General features: G+C 57.0%; 5 protein-coding genes across 5 annotated transcripts; 2 read left to right on the top strand and 3 right to left on the bottom strand.

Annotated features, from left to right (window-relative positions):
- Positions 1 to 1109: 1109 nt before the first annotated feature.
- CYME_CMS028C (hypothetical protein) lies at positions 1110 to 3275 on the top strand (the record flags this gene model as incomplete). Its single annotated transcript, XM_005538657.1, has 1 exon — positions 1110 to 3275. One exon carries the CDS (start codon positions 1110 to 1112, stop codon positions 3273 to 3275), a length of 2166 nt encoding a protein of 721 aa, XP_005538714.1.
- Positions 3276 to 3768: 493 nt separating this feature from the next.
- CYME_CMS027C (hypothetical protein, conserved) lies at positions 3769 to 4707 on the bottom strand (the record flags this gene model as incomplete). The annotated part of the gene is made up of 1 exon (XM_005538656.1): positions 3769 to 4707. The coding sequence occupies one exon, from the start codon at positions 4705 to 4707 to the stop codon at positions 3769 to 3771; it is 939 nt and encodes a 312-aa protein (XP_005538713.1).
- Positions 4708 to 7127: 2420 nt separating this feature from the next.
- CYME_CMS026C (hypothetical protein) lies at positions 7128 to 7925 on the bottom strand (the record flags this gene model as incomplete). The annotated part of the gene is made up of 1 exon (XM_005538655.1): positions 7128 to 7925. The coding sequence occupies one exon, from the start codon at positions 7923 to 7925 to the stop codon at positions 7128 to 7130; it is 798 nt and encodes a 265-aa protein (XP_005538712.1).
- Positions 7926 to 8969: 1044 nt separating this feature from the next.
- Positions 8970 to 9221, top strand: CYME_CMS025C (hypothetical protein, conserved; the record flags this gene model as incomplete). The annotated part of the gene is made up of 1 exon (XM_005538654.1): positions 8970 to 9221. One exon carries the CDS (start codon positions 8970 to 8972, stop codon positions 9219 to 9221), a length of 252 nt encoding a protein of 83 aa, XP_005538711.1.
- Positions 9222 to 9825: 604 nt separating this feature from the next.
- On the bottom strand, positions 9826 to 11574 carry CYME_CMS024C (prolyl-tRNA synthetase; the record flags this gene model as incomplete). The annotated part of the gene is made up of 1 exon (XM_005538653.1): positions 9826 to 11574. One exon carries the CDS (start codon positions 11572 to 11574, stop codon positions 9826 to 9828), a length of 1749 nt encoding a protein of 582 aa, XP_005538710.1.
- Between the last annotated feature and the right edge of the window lie 1269 nt (positions 11575 to 12843).

Here is a 12843-nt window from a genome sequence, read left to right as displayed (position 1 = left end):
TTACAGGTGTGATTTCGAGCAGCGACGCGACTGTAGCTGCGAAAGCGTCAACACGAGAAGCACGCTGTCTCTGTGGTAGTGCGTGACGGCGTGCGACCGCTCTTGCGCGAGTGCCCACTCATCTGCCAAGCAGAGGCGTCCTCCTGTGACTGGCGTCGCTCAGCGAAAGGTACTGCACGGTACACGAGCTGCAGCGCGCCACCTGAATACGCAGCGCGGAGCAAACCGTCACCCCACAGGTACGCGCACGCGCACTGCACCTACGCTCCATCGGCTTTGTCGACGTATTAGTCGTTATGGTTATTCCGATTTGAATCGAGAAGCAGCAGGAGATCCGTGCTATTCAAAAAATCTGCAGTTACTTGCTTCGGTGGTACTGACTAGTTCCGACAAACCTCGCACTGAGGCTGAAGATAGCGCTTAGCTTGCGTCCGCACTGTGTCCAATAGAGTGCCCAAGCGTTATTTCAAAAAGTACCTGCATTCTGCAGTTCTCTTTGCCATGCGGCGGTGCTTCTAAAACAAAACGGTTCGTATAGGTGTGGTCTAGACGAGCACACGTGCAGCAGAAAGGGCAAACGGCACCGCTACCGCCACGCCACGCTATGCCACGCCACGCCACAGAGCCTGATTCTCACATCGACCCCGTGCCCCAGCGCGGGCACCGACTCCGTGCACTATTCAGTGCTCTATGTACAACGCTCGTATTTTGTCCGCAATGCTGCCTGGTGCTCCACGCTAGTTGCATCACCTCGTGGAGGAGAAGATTTGCAACAAAACGAATACATAGGCGCGCTGTACCTCGTCAGCAACGTCGCGTCTAGAGGCCACGCATCCCATCGAGGTTAAAAGTCTGTACTAATCTACCTAAATCGAATCATACCATTTCACGTCTACTGACCGAAAAATACATTTTTGTTTAGCCTTTGAAGGATCTTCAGCACACAGCGCTTCGCGTCTCGCGCTAGCCATGGATTCGATCTAGGAACGGGTGCGCAGTTTTCGAAACCTGTTTTTGCGGGGCGCCTCGCAGGCTGTTCGTTTCAACCGACTCCTTCTTGCTTGAGGCTGGCTCTTCATTGATTTTGGGGAAGGAGCCGCGCTTAAGACATGGAAGCTTTACCAGACGGGGGAGGCGGGCTGACCCAGGGGGCTTTGCGAGCGGCTGCGGTTTCGAAACAGCACGCAGCCGCGCTTGGGGGCCTTGTCGCGGGTGACGCACCGCTGTCCCCTGACGTTGGAATGGAATCAGTGGCCAGTTCCTTCCAGGTGCACGACGGGGGCAAAAGTTCCGAGAAAAGCGAACCCGGAGCAGACACAGTGGGCTCGCGAGCGACAAGTCCCTCGCAGGCCGACTCGGACTCGTTGGGCGGCGGCGCGGAACCTGCCACCATCTTTCGCAACTTGCCCGTGAACCACGCTACTTTAAAGATGCTACAAGAGGACGTGTCGCAGCTATCAGAGGAAGAGGCGAACATGCACGTGACGATATGGAATCGTGCCGAGTTGCGTAAAATCGCTGGGAATGCGGCTCCGCTGCGGCGGAACCTGCGCAAGTATCTGAGCAGGCACCCCGAGTGCGAGGTATTCGATGGACAGGATGAGCGTCTTGACCCCGAAGTCCGCGCGTCCATGGTCGACAATGAACACGTGCCCATCTGGCATCGAATAGAGCGCCGCAAAGTCACTGGGAATGCCGCACCGCTGCGGAAAAATCTCGCCAAGTACCTTGCGAAACACCCAGAGTGCGAGGTTTACAATGGTCAAGACAGAGTTCTGGCGGCCGTCTCGACCGACGCCGACACTACTCAGGTTGGTGCCCATTCGAGCGCTCTGGGTATCATGGGAGACCGGCTGATGGGGCGACCCGTGCTTGGGGCTGTTGGAACAGGCCCCCATTCGGAGTCTGCTTTTTCGACCTCGACCAGTGCCGATTTTTCGAACATGAACATGCGACCACGAGCCGGTGATGCACCTGCAGGAGGCGCCCGCACCATGCGGTCGAGCCAACCGATGCCCGTCGGTACCTCGGGAATGCACACGAATCCGGATAGTCGACACATTCTGGTGGCAAATCCTGTGCGTGGCGATACACGCGCGCTTTCCGGTCTTGGAACTGTATTCGAGGGTGGAGCGGATCACGTTTCGGTGCATTTTTCTTACATGCACCGTGATTCGAGCCCCATTGAGACCGCCGAGATGTCATTTCACCAGGGCCTGCCCCAAAGCCTCGCCCAGATGACCGCAGGTTCATCTCCATTGTACTTTAATCCGTACGGCTCTCCAGCAGCAGACACGAACAATGCTGGCTCGATCGGCCACTACCACAACACCATGGCAATGGTTGCTGCAGCGAATGGTCAGACGTCTGCCCACATCCAAGGCGTGATGGCGATGCATCCGACCGGTGCTTCGTCGCCACCGAGCGGTATGTCGTACGAACAAACCATGCCGTGGACGACGCATCCGATGCACTCGTTCGGCACGAATACGGGTTGGCTCGGAGGAGGCAACCATTCAGGATTCCCCACCGGAACATCCAGCCTGCTCGGGTCGAGTCCGCGCGATTATCTCTATACTGGACGCACACCAGAGTACTGGAAAAGCATCTCAACCTCCGCGAATGCTGCGGCAGCGTACTTTGTCATGCCCCAGCCATTGGATTCGGATCCACCAATGTCTGAGGATGAGCGCAAGGACGTGACTTACCGAGGTACCCGCCTCGCCGAGGCGCCCGCTTCGGCCCTGGTCCCCATGGATGCGCTCGAGCAGTGCTCCACAGATATGTCCTGCACAGCGGGCCGCGGGCCGGCGCTAAGAGGTGAACATGCGGGCGAGGCGCATCGCACGGCAGCCGGTGGCATCACTGGCGAGTCTGCGTTGCATTCGCAACGCGCTATGCCGCATATCGACGACACGAGCCGCAGCAGCGCGTCTGCACTCGACGCCTCGACGAGCAGATTCGGCACAGGAGCAGCTGGCACAGGAGCAGGGGCAGCTGGCGCTAGCGCAGCCCTCTTGCCCATGGCGGATGCGTCCGAATTTGAACTCTCTCCGGGAAATCTGTTGATGCTTAGTTCCTCGCCTTCAGATGGCGCACGGCTGGAAACAAAACCCACCACTTCACGTTCCAAGGCCCAGTGGAAGGCACCGAGCGGCGGCCTGAGCAGCGCTGGCAGTGCGCGCACCACGGCTGCTTCTGCTGACACCGGGGCGCCCGTTCCGGGTGTCTCGGCGATGATACCTCCTCGACCGCGTCATCCCGCGAATCGATAAGACTTGTCAGTGATTGGCTCGTGCAGGGGCCTCAATGCACTGCACCCTGGTCACTAGGATGTGCTCGAAACCCGAATACTGTCCTCAGCGCGTCCTTGGAATACCACACTTGCCATCACTTTTGTTTTTCGCGAACAGCGTTCGCTGGTTCACCGGTTGTCGGGCACATGTCAACGCAGCGCGGGTATCCGCTTTCGCCACCGTACGAGCATCCCGTGCGAGCAGGCGCTGCGCGTGGATGCTTCATGTACTCTGGGTAGTTTTGTATCCGCGGACTTGTTTGGCAATGCGTACGACTACGAGCCAACATTTGCGAATCTGAGTCGCCGTAAAGCATATACTGCGTCGAGTACGGGGAAAGTTTTTTTATACGTGGCTTTGCGAGCGCCACCTCGGCGCACTGGTACCGTGCGTCACCTGCTGGACGAGACCTCCACTCAGCAGCGCGTGCCCGGAACGATTCCCGTCCGTTGCACGTGAAGCGCTCAAGCGTTCAGCGCTGCCACCAGGATTTCAGGCTCAAGCGATCCGATCCCGTGTGGATCGTCCTCGTGTTCGGTGTCGTCGATGACGCCGGACCCAGTGTCGCTGCTCCGTCCCCGGGAGAGCGATCGTCGACCACGAGGAGCGAGAGTTTCCGCAGCTGTGCCATCAGCGCAGAGACCTGTTTCTCGTGACTAGCCGCTACCTCGCGCATGAGTTGGCGCATGGAAACCATCGTCAGCAGGGAGCCGTTCGGCAGGCTCTCCAGTACGGGCAGATGTCGTATATCGAGCTCCGTCATGAGGTGAAGCGCGTCACCGACTCGTTGCTGCGGCGTTACGCATACCGGGTCTTGGGTCATGACCTCAGCTATGGGGGTTGTTTTCGATGCCTTCGAGGCAACAATAATTTTCCGCAAGTAGTCGCGTTCCGTGAAGATGCCAACGAGCCGCTGTGCCTGTCGTGCGGCATCGTTTGCGTCCGGTTCCACCACCGCGACAGCACCAACGTTGTGCGCTACCATTTTCTGTACAGCTTCGAATACCGTCGACTCGGGCGATATGGTGTACGCTCTTCGTGGCTGGCTCTGAATGAACTGTGCCAGCGTCATTTGCCACGAGTCCAGGTCTAGGTACTGGGGTAACTCGCGCTCCAGCATCGCTAGAGCAGCCAAGCGTCTTCTCCATTGCACTAGTGGAGCGATAACCACCGATTCTACCGCGCTCTTTTGACGCCAAACTGGCAAGAGACGCTGGAGACTGCGCATACCGCTGGGTGACACCAATGCTCGGCACCGTGGTGTAAACAATTGGGTGAAAGCGCGCGTGCGCAGCAGCACCAGCCAGCCAGCCAGCCAGCCACAGATTCCATTGGCAGATCGGCACGCATGCCCGCAGGCGTTCACCGGATGCCTCACGCATGCAGCAGCAGCAGCAGCAGCGCCTATCATGGAAAGAATGCGGCAGTGCCAGATGCGTAGGCACTGGTGATGCACGATCGAATTATAGTGCTTGATGCACGATCGAATTATGGTGCTTGATGCACGATCGAATTACGATGCATGATGCATGATCGATGCGTGCAGTGCGAGTACGCAGTGGAATGTGCAGGTGCTGCCTATCCTGCGGATGGAAAATGCTGTAGCTTCACAAGGCGCTTGTATTTTCCGCAAGCCCCAGACGAGTGTTCCTGTTTGGTGGGCAGCGAGAGTCCGTACAGTGCACTGCTGGGTGCCAAGCTTGTCGATTTTTCATGGTGTGAGATCGATGAATCTTATCAGGCTTCTCGTGGATACATAACTGCTCCTAGAGGAAATGAAAGATACCCCAGCCTATCCAGATACGCATCTGCATACCATAATCGACCGGGATGTGTTTCCCGAAGGAATACAAGTTGATTCGATCTAGCGACGTTCGGGGCATCAAACATGTTCCAGAAGCGTGGCGTGACTCGGGCTACGCCCGCGTCGCAGTTGATCCCCCCAGAGACAGAGCTGCTGAACGGTGTCTAGCGTTGGCATTTGGTTTCGCACGACAATTGTTGCCGCGTTCAATGCTCTGCGGCCGACCGGCTCTTCGACGCGTTGGCGAGGTGACGGCTCGAGGCAATACCGCTGCCGCTGCCGCCGGTGATTCGAGATGAAACATCAGTTTCCGAGAACAGTCGCTTCCAGGATTCAATAAGCTTTGAACATGCTGCTTTCGCGGATGACAGGGCAATCAAAAACGACACTTTTTATGATCCACGCGGCTCACCGTGAGAAGCATTGCTGCAGAGCTAGGTCACAGATATGCGTTTTGTAAGCCCCGGGGCATAGGTGCAGCGCTCGGCTACGCGCCAAACACCAAGCGCGCCCGCCACTCGCGTGAGCTCTTGCGAATACCTGGCTCCCAGTGTGCGTAACAAGAGAGCGCGGACGTCGTGCATGCCCGCATGCGCTGCAATCTAGTTGAGCAGCTGCGCCGGGGACGCAAGCCACGAACGCGCCCGCCAGGCCGCCTCGTCCAGCTTCTGAGTGATGCCAGACAAGCTGATGGAGCCGCGCGTTTGGTCGCAGTGCGGTGCGAACACCGGGTCGTCAGGCGGGCGTAAACCTGCATGACACAGGGACCGTTTCGGGAAGCATACCCCCAATGGTCAGCGATATCAAAACTCAAATCGAAACATGCATCACCCTTGTTCTGTGGATGAACTGGTCTGTATAAGAACACGCTGGCTTGCACCAAGCACGCGTCCGTGGCAGAATAAAGCACGTACTGCAGCCGACGAGCGGCCGTATGGTTTACAGAGACGCCGCTACAATGCCGTGGCATTCGCGTCAATATCCGCTGATAACCACAGCACGACATTGCGAGCGCGACAGGTCGCACTGCATCTGGCCGCTCGTTTCGCGACGCGCACGTTCTCCAGACTTGAACAAGGCTCAGGGTCGCGACAGCGTAGGGTACGCGGCAGGCGCTGTCACGCAACAGCTCGCTTCCTTCACCATACGCGCTCGAGAATGCGCAGTTGCGTTACGTTGCGTTGCGTTACGTTGCGTTACGTTACGTTGCGTTACGTTACGTTGCGTTGCGTTACGTTGTTCCTGAAACAGCCGCACAACTCGTGGCCACATGGGCACCACCAGCGGCGAGGAATCGTTCCCCAGGTCATGAGCGACACCGGTATCCGGCGAACTGACGCGCACTTCGGGGCATCATGAAGACATTGCAGCCTGGGAGCGAATGACGTGCCGTGGTGCGTGAAGCCTTCCTCTTCTTGACGTTTCCAGACATCTCCCCCGAGAAACACGCGCTCGATCGCTGGAACGATTTCTCGTGCGTTCTTAAACCCCAGCTCGATGGTAATGACGTCTCTGACTGAACTGCTGGTGGTTCGCGCTTTCGTTGATCCTCCGGGGACAGGATGGCGGCATACAGACTGCGCAGGCGACTCGCGGTGCGCGCTCCATGCGAATACTCATCTTTGTCGCGGGAGAATTCGCTTCGACGACGAGTGAACGCTCCCGTTCCCCGCCTAAGCAATAGCGTACATCAGGGTACTTGGTGCTCGCAGCTCGGGAATCGCAAGCGGAATCAACCCTTCGCAGAGCATACGCTACAATGGAGAGCCTCTGATTCGCACCGTCCCATCTCCAAGAGTTCTGCGCATTGGTGCTCCACAAGCACGCGAGTAGCCCAATACTCTCGTTCACATTTCGATGATTGCCCCCAATAAATATTGCGTCATGTATGCATGATACCACGACAATCGATTCAAACGGTGGCTTGCGCCGCCTGTTCAGCGCCATGGTCAGCGTGATCAGCTTGGGACGTGCACGGTCTCTGGTGCCACTTCAGAGGCACCACAAGGCACCGGCGGGTACGCAATTCATTGCCATGGCCACCATGATCTTCTTGGCGCTTGTATGGACTCTGGGATCGCTTCAGGGGCGCCAGAAGCCACTGGCACGGATGCCAGTGACGCGTCGACCGATGGCGGTAGCGAGCGCTGCAGAGCCGCCAGAGCAGGGGCCACATCCGCGCCAGCCCCGTGGATGGCACTCGCCTCGTTTGCCTCTGCGGTATTCGGTTGTACATGCACCGATGACTCCGGGTTCAACCACATCTGACTGTCGTCGGGGTTCAAACGTCCATTTTTGGCCGCTACATATGAATGCACCAGGTCTGGAAACCCCGTGTAAAAGTTCCGCAAGTTATTCACCACGAAGTTTTCGACGTAAGGCCCCACAAGCGGGACGTTCACAATCACCTCTCCTCGGATGCAGACGCGTGTTCCAGCCTGGGCATCCGCGGAGTCAGCAGGTTCATCAACGAACTCGCACTCACCCCTGGTCTCGGTGTACTCCTGAAACATATTCGGATGGCTGCGGAAGTTGATGTAGTACGGCTTCGACAGGCGGTATTCGTGAACGTCTTCGATGTAGATGCCAGCACCTTCGCCAACGTACGCAAGTACAAACTGCGGCAGCGGCACGCTAGGTGTTATCCGCCACGTCACGGTTATGCGGTCGGGGTCGGCTGCGTCGACGTTTTTCTCCACAATTTCCAGGTTGCTCATATCGGAGGAGTGCTCATACTGCCAACGCAAAAACTCAGGGTCTTCTCGCAGGCTCCACATCTCCTCCCGAGGAAGCCGCACTCGATATTCAATTTCAAACAGCACCATCCTTGATGAATCAGAGGCTAGTCCGATAACGCCTTTCAAAAGAGAACCGCTGCCGCCAGCGGTGTGTAGTCGTGGCGGCGAACGCGCCTTGGACAAATCGTCTCCAGCTGAGGTGCAGACGGCTCCCAGCCTCTCTGGGCCGCCAAGCTACTACTGGTTTCATTTTTTTCTCAAATAGTTCCACTTTGAGAGGTTGCCCCATACAATCCTCTCTGGTCAACGCTGGAGGTCTTTTCTCCATCACCGCACAACTCCCTACCTTGATTGCCGCGTTAAGTTCTCGGTTCACAAACTCCATACGTTTCTTGCTATCACTGGTTGTACTTACTAATGCAAGCAATCCACGAAATTTCGCCCTCCTTTCCATTTGACCTTCCGTCAGCGCTCCGTACTTTTTTATATCCCCAGGGCTCCGCTGGCATTTCTCCATCTCCACCCTCTGGAGTGTACACCAGCTCCAACGACAAGAACGCACAAGGAGTGTGCACGGCGTTTCGTCACGATACCTGTAGATGCTTTCCGAACGTCCTATACACACCATGAACTGGGGTGTACTCTTTAGAGAGTGGAGATGGAAAAGTGCCAGCGGAGCCCTGAGGATATAAAAAAGTACGGAGCGCTGACGGAAGATCAAATGGAAAGGAGAGCGAAAGTGCGTGGTTTGCTTGCACTAGTAAGTACTACCAGTGATGGCAAGAAACGTATGGAATTTGCGAACCGAGACTCTCACGCAGCAATCAATGTAGGGAGATGTGCGATGATGGAGAAAAAGCCTCCAAAGTGGACAAGAGTGAACTTTGTGGGACACCCTCTCAAAGTGGAACTATATGAGAAACAATTGAAACCAGTTGTAGGCGGCCGGTCCAGAAAGACGGCGAGGCGTCTACACGTCAGTTGGAGACGTCAAGGCTTAGGCGCTGGTCGCCACTACCGTACACCGTTGGCAGCAACGTTTTTCTTTTGAAAGGGGTTTGTTTTCAGGGTTGTCTTCGCATTCACCGGGTGCGTCATTCGAGCGAACGCTTCGTGGATAACGACCAGGGAATGGAAACAGAGACTAATGTATACGACGAAGTCGAGATCGAAGATATGAACTATGAAGAAGATGCCCAGAGGTACACGTACAATTGCCCGTGTGGGGACCTATTCGTTCTCACAGTCGCAGAAATGCGGCGTGGGGAACAGATTGCCAAGTGCCCGTCGTGCTCGCTTCGCATCCGGGTCATCTATGACGTAGAGGCGTGGTGTCCCAGCAGAGCGGTTCCGGTCTGTGCACCAGCCGCTACGCGGGTATAGGAGCTGGTGTTCTCGGTTCTTTTGCGAGCAGACAAGCCGGTGCAGCGTGTGCGGGCCGCTTTGCGAGCAAGCGCTGGTAAATCGCGCCACAGCTGCCGGTTTGCGCTGCTTCATGGAGCGTCCAGCACAGTTGTTGTTCGCCGGCTGGGAGCGCTGACGCCCATGTATTGCGTCTGTCGACTGCCGCGGTGCGCGCGGCTGCGTGTGCTTGTCTAACAATGCTGTCTGCTTACCAGATTGACCAAGAATGAGTTTGTATGAGAAATCCAGGGTTCGCGCTTGCGGAACGTAAACGTGTCGGTTAAGGAATAACAGCCGTTTGCCCAGTGACCGTTAGCTGGCGCGCATCCACCGGCATCCGGGTGCATCCGCCGAGACACCACCACGAAAACAGCATCGCTGCTGAAAGCGTGGTCCTTTCGCGGACGCCAGAAAGGTGCCTCTGTTGCACGCGAGCACCGCGTATACAGTCGCTGTGTCGACGCTTCGCAGCGACAGCTTCATGTCGCATAGCTCGGCGTCGCGCGTCTGTTCAGACAAGGAGTGCAGCATGTCGTGTGGGTTTCAGGTCACGAGCCTCATTTAAATTGATTAAAACATGTATCTAGTAGCTACGACCCCAGAGTGCCCAGCGCTTTGCTGCTGCGTCGCATGCAAAACACTGTTTGCCAGGCGCTGGCGCCTCGTACTCTGACCGGTCAACGAGACGCAGCCGCTCCAGCTCGGACGCGAAGGGCATGCAAAGCGTTTTCACTGCACCAGAGAGGACAGTGTCCGCGGCGGCAGGGTCGACTTCGTTGGCCAGGCGCTCACGATAGCTCACAGAGTCCTGCATGCTTCTCTGACGAACCTGCTCCTCGCAGTTGGTTTCAGCGCACCATGGTGTCAGTGCCAGGCAACGTTCGATGATGGCTTTCATGAACGGCTCCCAGCTTGCGACACAGCGAATGCGCGCGTTTCGCTCAGCAGAAGCCCTTTCGAACATGCTCTTTTGGATATCGTCGAGGATTTTCGCAATTTCCCTGCCAAAGCTGTCGTCTGCTTCAAGCGCATCCCAATCTACCAACTGGATACTTCGCTTCTCCATGGTATCTCGGCGTGCAATGGTGATCGTCTTCGACTGCACATCCCGAGGGCCGACTTCTATGCGCAGCGGGACGCCTCGCAGCTCCCATTCGTTGAATTTCCATCCCGGGGTCTTCTCGGGGCGATCATCGAATTTCACCCGCAGGTTTGCACGCTGGAGTCGCAGGCAGAGAACCTCGCATACTTGGGATACGTTTGCTGCGGCGTTCTTCACGATGATGGGCACGATGACCACTTGCAGTGGTGCCACGCGTGGGGGCAATACGAGGCCTCTGTCGTCTCCGTGGACCATAACGGCAACACCAATGGTGCGTGTTGTGCAACCCCATGAGTTTTGCCAAGGCATGAGCTTCTCTCCGCTGTCTTTGCCTTCGTAATACACTCCAAACATGCGGGCAAAATTCTGGCCCAGGGAGTGACTCGTTGCACCTTGTACAGCACGGCCATTTGCGGGCACAAATGCCTCTACGGTGGTTGTGTACAGGCCGCCAGCGAACCGCTCCCGCTCACTTTTGATGCCTTTGATCACGGGAACCGCAAGCAGCTCCTCGTAGATGCGCCTGTAGAGCTCGAGAATCTGGAGCACTTCCTCGTCAGCTGCTGATCGATCGGCATAGGCGGTGTGGCCTTCCTGCCACAGAAATTCTCGTGAACGAATGAAGGGTGTCGGGTGTTTGAATTCCCAACGCACGACATTGCTCCATTGGTTCAGCTTCAAGGGTAGATCCCGGTGCGATCGTATCCATTTCGCCATCGCCGGATAGATGATCGTTTCCGACGTCGGGCGGATGGCGATCGGCTCTTCGAGCTCGCTGGAGCCGCTTTTGGTCACCCAGGCCACCTCGGCGGCAAACCCTTCCAGGTGTTCCTGCTCTGTTCGCAAACGACGTTCGGAAACAAAGACAGGGAAATACGCATTCTGGACGCCAAGTTTCTTGATTTCAGCGTCGAAAAATTCGACGATCTTCTCCCAGACGGCGTACGCCCATGGTCGAATGATGTAACAGCCGGAGATATCGTAGAGCTCAATGAGCTCCGCTTTGATCACCACTTGTTGGTACCATGCACTAAAGTTATCTGCCTTGCGGCAATCTATTCCTTCTTTCGTCTCTCGCTCGACACGTTTTTTTGTCTCCGCAGACACGGATCCCTGCGCTGCAGCAGAGCGAGCCGGCTTTTCCTTCCCGAGCGCGACGGAATCTGGTGCATGACTTTGCTTTTTTTCGAGCTCAAGTCCCTCAAGCCCGTCGGCTACGGGTTTTTCCATGAATCTTCCGCAGATCTAAAGTCCGAGCGTCCCACGCGCGCTTTTCACGACCCAGGCACACACGCCGTGTCGCAGCTCGAACGGCGCCCAGACCGCGTGTGAGCCGAACCTTAGCGCCGCTACGTTGATGCTGCTTTGCGTGCCGTTACGAAGCCCAGCACCGCACAGCACCACCACGAGTCACGGTGTCTGCTGATCGTCCTCGAGGAAGGCTGGAGTGTTACGAAACCGCCGCCGACGCCTCCACAGGCGCAGATAAGGTCGAACGTGCAGGCCGTACTGAAACGCTACATCAGTACGCACTCCGGGCAACGGCCGCGCGGTGGCGCCAGCATCGACGCCGCTGCGCCTCGCTGCTGAGCGTCTGCGGATCGGGCGAGGTGCTCTGGTGCTAGTGCTGGTGCTGGTGCTGGTGCTGGTGCTAGTGCTGGTGCTGGTGCTGGTGCTGGTGCTGGTGCCAAAGCGAGGCGCTTCTGCAGCAGCGATGCGTATGCAGCCTCTATCATTGGCAGCGAATGCGATTCCGCAGGCGTCTTGGTCGATTCCATGAGCGCACCTGATGGGAACGCAATGGTACTGCGTAGAGGGAAATGTCACCTTGAGGCATCTGCTGGAGCCGTCAGGATGCTGCTCTGATCACCAGCCGCGTTTGCGCATCCACAAACGCCAGGTTTTCTGGAACGTTTTAGTTCCGGAATCCGTTGGTTGCGGCTGTGAAGCCTCGCACGGACGCCTAACGGGTCATTCATTCTGGAATCGATGAAGTATCCGCTCGCCGCGCGATGCACCATCATCATCCCTGCGAGGGTCGGTGATCGATCGCAAACAAGCCATGTTCAGCACCCTGATCGCTGCCGCTGTACCGCTCAATCGAGATCCTGTGTATATTCTACACCGATATTTCGGGCATGTCACGACATCGTCCTAGAGACTCTACGAGTTGCTTCCAATTCCGTGGTGCAGTGCCGTAGCATCGACGCTGATATTCGCGCATGGCAAAAGCACCAGGCAGTATACAGGGTTCATGAGCGAAGGCTCGTTCTGAAACTGTCGCTGATCGAGGCATCGCGTGGTGTCAAGTGATGCACTGAGCGGCCCAGCGCTGCTGTACCGTTCGTCAACGGTTTAGGGGTGCTCGTCAACGGCACGACTCGCGACACCTCATCGTGCCGCCTGGTGTGCGGGTGCACGCTGCCACCCGCGCGCCGTCGACAGCCGAGGCGTCACGCATGACCCGATTCGCTCATGAGACATAATTGGATATAGGAT

Source organism: Cyanidioschyzon merolae, chromosome 19 (genome assembly GCF_000091205.1).
Source record: "Cyanidioschyzon merolae strain 10D DNA, chromosome 19, complete genome".
Classification (NCBI taxonomy): domain Eukaryota; phylum Rhodophyta; class Bangiophyceae; order Cyanidiales; family Cyanidiaceae; genus Cyanidioschyzon; species Cyanidioschyzon merolae.
Note: the sequence above shows the minus strand (reverse complement) of the source record. Positions and strands in the feature narration are given on the sequence as shown.